This window comes from Perissodus microlepis, chromosome 5, assembly GCF_051167445.1.
Source record: "Perissodus microlepis isolate ML-2025 ecotype Zambia chromosome 5, ASM5116744v1, whole genome shotgun sequence".
NCBI lineage: Eukaryota > Metazoa > Chordata > Actinopteri > Cichliformes > Cichlidae > Perissodus > Perissodus microlepis.
Genome location: NC_140465.1, coordinates 13,382,559 through 13,395,102, shown reverse-complemented (window position 1 = coordinate 13,395,102; position 12,544 = coordinate 13,382,559). Strand labels below are relative to the sequence as shown.

Here is a 12,544-nt window from a genome sequence, read left to right as displayed (position 1 = left end):
TCGTCTAGGCTCCTCCTCACTGATCCCTCACTATGCATTCAGACCACTGACAGCTCACAGATCCCTGTTGCCCCTAATTGATCACCCCGAGAGCTATTTTCACAGTGCTAATGATGAGTAATGATGTATCATATATACAGTCATGACCTCTAAAGCCACAGATTTTATTAAGAGTCACTTTGAAAAACAACGGAGACTTTCCGGGTGCTTGAGAGCTCACCCTCTCATCCATGTTACTGCATGGATGAGTGCAGTTCTGGAGGCAGGCCTTCTTTAACCACACATCTAGGTCAATGCACATGGCTTATTCCACTTAAGACTAACATCACATTAACGTCGGTACCCGACAAACCTTTGAAAAAGGTGCACAGTTTGCTCTGGGCAGGAGGAGGTAAGGTATGCAGGTAGAAAATGTATAGCTCACCTTGGCTTCACATGTCTTGTGAACTGTAACCTTGCACTCTGTAAGCAAAAAGAAGCAATAATTTACTCCGAGAGTCAGCGAGCTGCTCTGACCTGCATCTAGATCTGCTACCACCCTGAGATGTGGACTCACCCTTGCAGAAAGCCGCAGGGGTGTCAATGTTGTGCTTGCACACATCACACATTCGTCTCCTCTTTAGTGTTTTCAGTGTGAAGGCATGGTTCCCTGACTTGGAGAGCTGCGGATACACAGGACAATCAAAACTGATCACCACACACGAGACATAAAAATGTTACAAAGGATGAAATAAAGGCTCCTCCTCAGTGGAAATCATTCATTTAGTGAGGCGGTAACTGTGTGCATGAAAGCAGCTTGAAACCATCGATCCCCTCGTGATAACATGAATTGTAGATTGTGGGCCTGCTTAGGTTTACCAAGTTTCTCAATTTGAGTTTGGCATTCTTCCATCTGAAGCACTAGATGTTCACTATCCCCTGCGTGGCTGCTGTCAGTACAGATATGCGCTGGTTTAGTGATACACCAGCATGAGCACTGGTGTCCTACCTGCTGTACGTTCAGCTTCCTCCACTAATATCAGCTGTCGTATCATGTTGTCTTTGAAGGCATCCTGTTGTCTTGTCTTTTAACTTGTCCTTATTCTGTCTCAGTCTGGGGGCTAAGACTGAAAAATGAAAAGCTTTACGTGCCGCTGTTCCCAGTCGACTGTGCAGTATGGTCACAGGCAAGATGGATAGAACCTAACAGATTCTGTCAGGGGATAAACGTGTTTTAATCTTTTTATTATTTTACCATGGTCACTGTTTTAAGCTTCTCTGTGTCTCCATACTGATCAACCACAACTTCACAACTGTCAGGTGAAGCAAATAACAATGATTGTCACATTAAAGTTCTGCTAGTAAAACATTCACATGGGTTCTCGCATTCCTGTGCATGTTACTTTTACACATCGTATCCCCAAGTGTATCCAAAGTCTTCCTCACTCCTCTTTTGGTGATGGAATTCCCAAAAGCAGTGGCCTTCCCCGGCAGTTCAGGAACATGGAAAAAGTATCAAAAACACTGAGATGTCCCGTAAACTCCCCTACTCCAACTTTTCACCAACTAAAAACGAATATTCCCCGATGACTGGATCCTCGTGTTCCCCTGGTTTGACCTCTAGTGTCATTGTCAGGTTAACCTTTTTTCCTATTGGCCATTTCCCTGACTAATTTATGACCAATATTATGAATACACACATGCATTGTCATCATCTCAAAGAACTGTGTTGCCTGCATACATACTGACTTTGAAGATAAATCTTTTTCAGCTAAACAAAAGACTAATATTTAACTTACATTTAGTCTCCCTGTTAGTCTGGCTTAAGTAGCTGGGGCTTCTCCTCTTTGAAGACAGGCTCAGTTTCCTGTCAACATTTCAAGGTGGTACCACACTGGGCAGTCCTGGCAGCTGTGTAAACCCAGGGTTTGAGCTTCTTTACGCAAAGCCAAAGGTACAGTAAATCTGACATAAACAGGCTTAGTATGACTGTTCACTCTCTCTCAGAAAACAAACAAACATTATTTTGCTTAATATTGTGGGAATGATGAAAATTGACTACATTATTCTTGATGTAAGCACTAATAAAAATGATCATTTGAAAGCAACGATTAATTTGAATGTCTTTAAGGCACATCCACACACAGTTGGGGTGAAGATATGCACTCTAATAATTTCACCTCCCTGACTCATAATCCATGGATTTTTCTTTTTATAAACTCATACTCAACTGTCCCAGCGAGAAGCGGGACAATGTTTATACAGAGTTATGGCAACGCCTTCCCAAAGCAAAACCTTTTGACGGCATGTGAAGCAAATTAAACCATTACTTTTTTTCCTTGAGCAGAGGACGAGGAGGGGCCTGGAAACATCAGGAAGGAGATGGTGTGAGAGTGCGGTATGTGTAGGAGAGGTGGAGGACAACAAACATCCCATAGTACCACTACATGCTGAAATTTCCCTTCATGTTAAATGCCTGTATCTAATTAAAATAAACACATCTCAGCTGAGACATTTTTTTGGATTGTTTTTTTGGACGCCTTGGTTTGACTTGAACTCGGGAAGGTGAACGCCGGTTTGGTCCCTCTCACAAATGATTATTGACTGGCCTCGCTTCCCTCACCGCCTTAAACTGTGAGTGTCGCTAAACTGGAATGTTTTATAAAGGAGCCGTGCCTCTCAAGTGGAGTGTACACCGTTTAAATCCTTAATGACAAGAAATGTCAACTGAATGTTTTATGCGGCCTCACCTTCAGCTTTTGTGCGGCTGCTTATAATGCGAACGTAAACGCAGCTGATTTGCAGACACCATATAACAGCTGCAAAGTTTCTGACTTGCTTCATTAAAAATGCCAAATGCTCTTTAATTTGACGTTTACTTGCTTACTGAACTCAAGTGTTTGGAATCCAATTTCAGTTGAAAATAAAGGTTTACCAAGCAATAATGTTTAAGTCTCAAATTAAAGCACTGCAATTTATTTTAATCTCATTTTAAATGACCTCACGGTTAATAATCAGGAGCTTTAGAATAATACTTTTTTCTTGAAAATACACTTATTTGCTGTCTTACTAAGCGTTAGACGAAGGCTTCTCCTGTTTGTTCGCTAAACATGGGATTACATCCAAGAGGTGGTTAGAACATTACTGTTATGATTGTTTTTTTATGCCTTTATTTAATCACGTCTCGATTATTGTAATTAATTCACTTTGTTCACTAGTCTGAAGGAAGCTTCTTTGGAGCGTCTGCAGGTTGTTCAGAGGCTTCTGTCTAAGTCTTTTAAGTACTCACATGTCACACTGTTACTAATTCAGTTACACTGGCTCCCCATTAACTTTTGGGTCCACTATATGATTGTGGATTAGACTTTTAGAGCTCTGCATTGACACAAACCAGCATACATCAGTGAACTTTTACATCCATACATGCCCAACCTGTCCCCGAGGTCATGCAAGCAGGGCCTGCTGGCTGTGCAGGATACAAGGCTGAGAACTGAAGGAGCATTGGCTACTGTGGCCTCCAAACATACAACTCGACCCCTCTGAGAGAGCCTGAGAGCTGTGGTCCCAGTGATCTCTTCTAAAAGGCAGCTAAAATTGATTGATAAAAATTGATTATTGATTAAAACTCATCAATTGGGTAACCTTTTGTTTTGACGTTTTAGCATTTTTGTTGTGAAGCAGTTTGTGATATTTCTTTTGAAAGGTGCTAAAGTTTTACTTGCCTGCTTGACAGTATGAATGTGAGCAGAGGGAGCTAAGCATGCTATTTGATGGTGGGTAGGTGGATTAGAGTGGGCATATATGACTATAGAAAACAAAAGTTGCTAGAATCTCAAATCCAGTGGTCAATTTTCTTCCACTTATGCAATACAGGTTTTGTGGGGGTCATCCCTCAATCAACCTAATCCCCAAGCATGTCTTTGGACTGCAAGAGGAATCCCATACGACACTGCGAGAACATGCAAACTCCAAACAAACTGTCCTTGAGTCTAGGATCCTCTTGCTGTGAGGCCCCAGAACTAACCACTGACTTTGTCCAGTCATACTGTTCATACAGTATGGAGTAGATTTACACAGATGTCGGAGTACAGGTGTTAGAAAAGCTGTTACAGAGTGTGCTCCACCAAACAAAGGACATCATTTCCATAATGAAATCACTGTTGCACTCATTTTCTCAGGCTGTCTAATATTTGTAACCCATCAAGCCACCAAGCCCTCTGAGATGAATTTGGCTGCTGCCTCTGATGGACCGCGTTACCATCATGCTGTACGCATTGATCTCATAAACAAAAGAACAGAGTACCGAGTCATCTGACTATCGACACGTGCTCATATAAACGGTAACATCCAGTGAATGTGATGCATCTGGGTCTGTGTGTGTGGTAGTGTGGAGTATATGGGGGGGGCTGAGGGCATATGAGGGGAGAGGATCACCATCATCTCATCTCAGCCGTTTACACTCTGAATGTTCTTATGTAACCCGTGAATATTGGAGATTGAATCAATTGGACTAATGCAACCCAAAGAGATGCGGTACACACAAATGCATGTGTCACTTCACAAATCTGAGATCGCCTGCAGAAATGTTCCCTCGGCTACGACACTGCAAAAAAGCTACAATCATCACTCAACGTAAAGCAAACTGAATAAAAATGAAAATAAATTACGGGAAAGGATAAAGACAAAAATCATTCAGCGGCATAAAAGCAATGTAATATTTGTAATGCATACCTTAAAAATATTTTGTATGACATATGATGACAGTACAAACTCTAATAGCAGTGAAGTAAACAACACTTGCAATGAAGTCACAGTTAGATGGCACGTGACTAACGAACATTGCATAGATTTTTCCTTTGTTTTTGCCGCGGGTCAAGTAAATGACAAAGATTTTTAATGTTGCAAATCTTTGCCACTGAAGAAAAATCACTCAAATGTGGCTTTTTACATTTTTATTATAGAGATATGGCATTAAAGCAGCATATCAGTTCCACGCTATAACCGTGGCACTTTCCATCTGTTGTTGCCAGTAAGTCAGAAAGTTGGACCTGAAATATCAGAATGGGTCAAGGCTGCTACCCAGTGGACACACTGTGGCAGTGCAGCACATTTTCCAACTGAGGACGTTTTCACTGTTAAACTTATTTGAAAAGCATAGACAGCTGTATATTTTTTTTCATCATGGTGATGTAATTAGTTTGGATGTACTGCTTTTGTTCCAGCGAACACATTCTTGTTACTGCTGTACTTATATTATGCAGTGCAGTGAAATTTGGTTTGAAGCTCTAAACAGAAGTTTAGAAGATCAAGTTAAAGCTATAAAAGTATCCAATAACTACACGGTAGCACAATAATACTGTGCACCAGTTCAGCAGGATGAGTAAAGTGGCATGTGCAACAACATCTAGTGTGAAAATAAATAGTTGATGACATACACAGATCAGCAATACAGTGTGTTACATTGGAAGGATATTTCCAGTCTTTATGTGTTCTTGGCCTGGTTCCGAGCAGCCACAGCTCTGGGGGGAAGCTATTGTTCAGCCTGGTTGTGTGGGTGCGACAGATGGCAGTAGTTCACAGAGGTGAGGGCATGGGTGTGTGGGGTCCTCACGGCTTTCCTGAGACACCAATTCCTAAAATATCTGAATGATCCCTCAATCAGCTGACACACACATTTAAAGCCATTCGTTTTTCATCTGACATTTTAATCAGAATCTTAGAGAACAGTCTAGTTAAATAATAACCTTTATAAAGTACTTTTGGTATGTGAGCAGAGAGCACATTTAGTGGTAGTTATCTGTCAATTAACTCAGGATAAAGAACAGTCCTTTCCACCTATTCCAGCTTACTTAACAACATTAAGTAAGGCGAGCCAAGTTAAACAGCTTTGGAGAGATGCTATCATCATGAAACTGAAATGTACGGATTTAAACTTGTACTAAAAACAACATTTTCATGTGAACTGAACATGTCTTTTCAACTTTGAAGTTCAGTTGTTACAACAACACCGTCGTTGTTGTTTGCTCGTCTAAAAGTCATTCGATCTTTAAATTTTTCCCGGGTCACATGTCTTACTGAGGTGTCGCCTCAGGGCGACAAATCTTCTCCACATGATTTGAAAGTTGACAGCCGAGCCCATGATGGCAAAGCCCGCTACTGCTTAACTCTTGCTGCACATTGTTTGGATTTTGTTCTAGCAGCCCATCATTATGGGTCTGGTTCAGAGTGTTTCTGAATATAACTATACAAAAGGATTTTGTTCCATACAGAGGGACAGAAAATTACAATTCGGGAAAGCATTTTAAACACCACGCTCAAAAGATCAGGGCGACAAGCAGGACAACGCTGTCAAATAACTGGAGCACAACAAGACGGACGAAGTTTAGTTTAAACTGGAACTGCACAAACAACTGTCGAGGCATTTGTCATAAAAGCAGTACAGTTCAAAGCTGAGGTGATGCTGACAAATGCTTTGTCATTTTCATTTGACTCAGACAGTAAACACAAACTTTTTTGGCACGATTTGCTAAATGCTTTGAAAGCTTTAAAAGTTTGAATAATTTGAGCTTTCTAATGAATTTTACTGAGTTTTTTCAACACTAGGACTGAATATAAGCTACGCTGTGCTGCACAGGTGTTTGTTAGATTATGCCCAACCCCCTTTATATGCAGTGATACCAGTAAGAAGAATCTCTGTTTGCGCGGACATTCAGTCTCCAGAGGCTCCCGTGGCTATCAGCAGTGTTGCAGTATTGCATTGCAGCATTAGAACCCCACCCCATTTGTTTTTTGCAGCCAAAGTCTGTGTCATTCTCCAGGCATCTCCACTGACCAAAGAGCCCGAAGGACTTCCACATCTAACGTGTGGATGAAGAAAGGGACTGAATTGCGCTTTTTAAAATGAAGCTGTAATGCTGCTTTGTGTCGTGAGAGTTTTCTGTCATGTGCCTCAATACAAAGCTTTAGTTATCTGAAATATACACTGTACCACTGCCTCACATTGGCAAAAATATACAGCTGCAACCACATACGCACACACGCCTGCGCGCATCCACGCACGCACACTGTAAATAAATACAGCGTACAGTGACACACACACACATGCACGCACACCTCCTTGGCACTAAATGCCTCATTTCTTTTTTCAGCGGCACCTCACAAGTGATGACATGCTGGAGACCAGGAGTCACAAAACTCTCACACACACTCACACACAGACATACAATCCGCCCAGGAAGGGACGGGAGCAGGTGGCGAGCCAGGAGTGTGCTCAAGTTCTAGCTGGGTATTTATAACCTGCAGGAGTAGGTGGCTGTCGCCTCTAAAAGCTATGAAAATGCTCAAAATAGGAACGAGAATTAGTTCAGATTTTCATTTGTGTGAAAGAGAGGGAAAAAAACGAGACTAAAAGCAACTGCAAACTTTCCCCTCCTGCACTGATAGTTGCATGTACAGATTCACACACTTCATTCTTCTCCACTTCATACGAGTCCGCCCATTCAGCTGGGACTATGTCATCATAATTTGGCATGCGCTGACACACACACACAGGAAAACACAAGCAAGGGATATGAAGCCGCAAATGATCTAATGTTTTTGTTCCAGCAATATCTCCAATATCAGAGAGAAACTACACACTCGTCACACAGATGTCTGAGCTTTCAGCTTCATTTCACTGTGTGTTTTATTAAAGATGCACAACTTTTTTCATTTCCTATTTACCTTTTTTGTTCTTTCGCTCTCTTCTAACACTGACACAGAGCATGCCACAATGTGATTTACTCTGACATGTGAGAACACACATATTCCAGTGCGCATACCTTTATTTTAGATTCCATAAAAGTCTCCCAAGAGGCTTCATGCATGTGGAAGTGTAGCTTGCACCTAAATCCATACATGTTCCTAAATAGAGGCTGCAGACAGGCAGGCGGTGGGTCAAAACCAGACAGTAACTTATACCACTTCCTCCTGAACCTTTGATACCCGAGGAACATCATTTAACAGCGATCGCATGAATCCTCCCTTCCGCTGCTCTGCATACCCCCCTTTTTTTCTTGGTTCACTGTTGATGACTGTGGTTTTAGTTTACAGTTTATTAGCTTTCTTAGCTCACAAGCTTCTGAGAGAGGTCTAAAAGGAACATGCCAAACACTTTGATCCCTTCGGTATGCACACTTCTGTTTATGATGTGCTGCTGGAATATTTCATAAGAGAGACAGAGCAGCTCTGGAGTCCAGGCCTCGTCTAATTTGGAAACACAGTGGCAATTCTTTGGATTCCTTTGGTTGTTATCAAGCATGTGATGAGTGTATAAGTTCAGCCTCTGCTGCTGAGTCAAATGGCAAAGCAGATCGAGCGGGCGCTGTGGATGTAAAGTGAGAGCTAGAGTGTTTCAAACTGACTTTAACAGCTGATCTGTAATGACCCGTGATTTTACTTTGTGTTTATCTTCAAACTGCACACGTTTGAGGATGGAACAGTGCACAACCAGCGTGTTGATGGTTACTCACTTACCTCAGCAAGCTGAAGGATTTCAGGAGGTACCTCAGGGTCTGCCTTCACAGGGATTCCTCCAGTTTCTGAGTCATGTGCGTGCTTTTGTATCCCCACAGTGCTCGTACTGTGAATGCACCCCATTCTTGCAGCAAACACGCCTCTTGCACCTCTAATCTTTAAATTTCCTCAGCTCCTCGCGAGTGATTTCCTCTTCTCTTCCACCCCTTTCAGCACTTCATGTTTTCTCTCTTCTTGTTCTCCAGCATGTTCCTCCGTCCTTCTCAGCGACTCCTCACACCTCTGTTCTTCGCCTCTGACGGCTTACCCTGCCTCGAAACCCACCCCAGATAACTTTCCACCCCCTGACTTCTCTTCTTACAACCGCTCTTTCTCCCTCTGTCACCAAGAACCTACCCTTCAACCCACATCCCCTTACACTCCCCCTGCGTCCTTTGCTCTCTGACTATCTTCACTCTGAAAACATACAGGCATACACTCACCGCCTCTCTCTTCCCTCCCGCCCCCCTCCACCGTTTCCACTTGCTAATAACTCCTTCTCTCCAGCTTACAGACCCTCAAATGTCTTGTGCTCTACACTTACAGACCCTCCAGTCTTCCCTGTCTCTCTCTCTCTCCCTCCCTTGCTGTGCGGGAGAAGGGGGCAGCTGTTTTGGCTTGTTGATGTCAAACCCTTCCCTTATGCTTTGGCTTTACTGCAGCTCCTCTCACGCTCCTCTTCCTCATGGGAGAGTGATTAGTTTGAACCTCTTTCACACATGTCATCCTTCTGGTCTCTGTGGCTTTGCTCATGAGAACTTAACTGCTGGCTTGATAGCACTGATCACTCTTCTCCCTCTCCGCATTGTTTCGAGAAAAAGTCTTCTATCTCGGCGTGTCCCATGGGCGTTTATGTAGCCTAAAACGTAATCAGCTTCACCTCCCTGTTTGACAGGACAAATGACATCATCACTGACCTCGCTTTATTTCCTCACTTGGATGCAGCTCTCTCTCTCCACTGAAATTAAAACAATGACACACTCTGTGCTTAAATTTTAGATCTGTGTAACCCGTTAAATTCAGACTACAGCTCTCTCTTTCTGTAACACACACACACACAACTGTAATCCTCAAACTGGGCTCCCCAGACAAAATACTGCTTCAATCTGGGGGTTTTTGCAGTTGGGAGGGGAAAAGCTTCAACAATAAACTCTTTTTAAAGCCACATTTTTAGGGCTTGGTTAGGCTGTACAAAGCAGTCTTTGGTTTAAATGTGAGACAAATCTGTGGCCGGGAGCTAAATTGGGCATCAAATCATCAGCATCTACAGCAGCAGTGAGAAGAAATCAGGGATAGTGAGAGGTTAAAATCTGTATGCTATAAATTCAGATAAAATCAAGGCAGCTTTCTTTGAAAACTTAACGTGTGGACATGAACCTCTGTCATTTTGTGGTGTGAAGTGGAAAAGGGTATGGAGGACCCTCCTGTGTGTGCCATCCTCTTAACTGTCATGGCGACAGGTGTGGGGGCTGGTTATGTGTGGATACAGTGGGGGAAACAAGTATTTGATCACCTACTTGACCTATTTGTAAGTTTGCTCGCTTTCAAAGAAATGAACGTGCTTTGACTTCTATGGTAGTTTCATGTTAAAGGGGAGATACTGAATATCAACCAATAACCCAGAAAAAAACACATTACACAAAAGTTATAAACAGATGCATGTCACTGAGTGAAATAAGTATTTGATAATTTAGTACTTGGTGGGGAAATCCTTGTTGGTGTGATCTTTCTTGTAGTTAGTCACCAGGTTTGCACACATCTCAGGAGGGATTTTGGTCCAGTCCTCTTTACAGAAACTTGGCAGCTCGAAGCTTCAGTTTCTGCCACAGATTTTCTATCGGACTGAAGTCTGGAGACTGGCTAGGCCACTCCATGACCTTAATGTGCTTCCTCTTTAGCCACTCCTTTGATGCCATCTTCAGTGTTCTGACTGAAGGAAGGAGGATTTTACACATTTTACTTTCTCCCAAATCTTTCCTGAATGATTTAGATGCTCATTAGCAAACTTAAGATGAACCTGTACAACTGCCTTCTTGAGAAGGGGGACCATAGCAAGATTTCAGTCTATTACAATGTAGAGTTTTACCAGTGGTGACTGTGGTTCCAGCTGCCTTCAGATCAAGTTCCAAGTTTTGGACTGATCCACCATTAGCTCCGTGAGCTAAGATCTTGCACAGAGCTCCAGATCAAGGGTGTCTGGTGGTCATTTAAATTTCACTCACATATATTTCACTCGGTGACATGTAAATAAATTTAAAACATTTTAACTTTTGGTTGATATTCTGTCTTCCCCATCTCAGCACAACAAAGCACTCAGACCATGATTCTGCTCGCTAAAACTGCTCAACAGGACAGGTTATTGTAAAAAAACACTGTTTTCCCCAATGTTAATGTTAAAACTGTTTTCACTGAAACAGAGTACCACAGTGAAAGGGCACTCAGATCTTTGCCCAAGTAAAAGGAACAGCACTGCAGTTTATATAAATAATATGCTACCCCTCACTCTCCCAGCTGATGCACCTATGGTATCATCTTTCTTGATGTGTTCACAAGATTTTCAGAAAACGTGACCTTTGACCTTGAGGTCGAGGACACTGATATTCAAACTCGACCGAGATTTTTAGTAGACGCACATATTGTATACGTTTCAAAATCCTACGTCGCCTTGTTCTGAAGTTGTCACATTCACAAATTTGGATGTCCCGGCAGGGTGACGACAATACCCCATCAGCCTTTTATGGCTGAGAGACAATTAAAATAACACTATTACAAAAAGTGTTTGATCTAAATCAGGGGTTTCAAACTTAAATGAGCTGCACTCTCATCTCATTGGAGGGCCACTTTAGTGTTCAAGTAGTACAAAACAAACAAACAAGAAAACACCCACAAATATTTCTGAAAATGTAGGGTTTTGTTTGTTTCTTTAAAATTACAAATATCGTACAACAGGACAAAACTACAAACGTGAAGACAATTTTTTTAACTAACTGAAGCCTTTCATTGAGCTACCAAATAGACACATTAGTCCTCTCTTTCTGGCCAGACATGTGGCGGCACTTCTGCTATCATTTTGTTCGTATTTAAATAAAAATGCAGACTAAGTGTACACATTAGTTTTTGACTGCTAGTGAAAAATGTTTTCTTTACAAGTAACTATCTCACTGAACTAACACAGACAATCCCTCAACATGTTTGTGCTCTCTGCTCATATTGCCCTCATATTAAATCATCTTTTTTGCTTTTTAAACAATTTATTTTAAAATTGCCTTCAACAACAAACAAAAAAACGAACTTCTAGGGCCAAATTGCATCATATTTCTTCACATCTATATAGTTTGAGACCCTTGTTCTGAAGGATGCATGCTTAAGCATTAATCTCATGTTGCAGCTGGTGCACTATTAAGCGCTTTATAAATGTGAATGATTATTGATTGAAATCAATGTTTAATAATTTAGAAGTCACATTTTGTATGTGAAACCTGAATCCATGGATGACCTTTAAAGAGGATAATGACGCTTCTCCTTATAGTTTTCAAATGTAAAACACTGAAATCATACTGTGCAATGCTGTAAGCCTATCCCAGCTGTTATTGGTGGGGGGTGGGATGTACACCCTGAATAGGCTGTTGATCGGTCACATGGCTTTTACACAAATGTTCACATCTATGGCCAATTTAGAATCACTATTTAATCTGATAAGCATCTCTTGGGACTGTGGGAGAAAGCCGGAGTACCTGGAGAGAACCCACAGTCACAGGGAGGACGTCCCGATTCGAACCCAGGATTTTTTCTCTGTAATTCTTTCTTATCTAGGCTTTGAAGTAATGTGGAGTGTGTTCATGCACACACACAAACACCTGTGTTGTTTTCCATGTCTGCTTCCCAGCTTTGGCATTGCTACATCATGGCCACTATTTTTGCCTCATAAATATTTAAGACATAATTTGCACGTGCCTAAACACACACCCTTGGTGTCAATCAGTATTCTTTCTGATATCCGCTGCAAAGAATG

General features: G+C 41.8%; 1 protein-coding gene across 3 annotated transcripts in view; it reads right to left on the bottom strand.

Moving 5' to 3' along the window:
* LOC146386724 (tensin-2-like) overlaps nt 1–8,939 on the bottom strand; it is a 30,886-nt gene extending 21,947 nt beyond the window's left edge. For 2 of the 3 annotated variants that reach the window (XM_084927977.1, XM_084927978.1), the window contains exons 1-3: nt 8,494–8,939; nt 557–662; nt 425–462 (exon numbers count right to left, since the gene is read on the bottom strand). In XM_084927977.1, coding sequence (XP_084784103.1) covers nt 425–462; nt 557–662; nt 8,494–8,616 — 267 coding nt within the window. In that variant the 5' untranslated portion in view covers nt 8,617–8,939. The remainder of the gene's footprint in view (nt 1–424; nt 463–556; nt 663–8,493) is intronic. The other variant, XM_084927979.1, reaches the window with a different exon arrangement.
* Nucleotides 8,940–12,544: the final 3,605 nt, after the last annotated feature.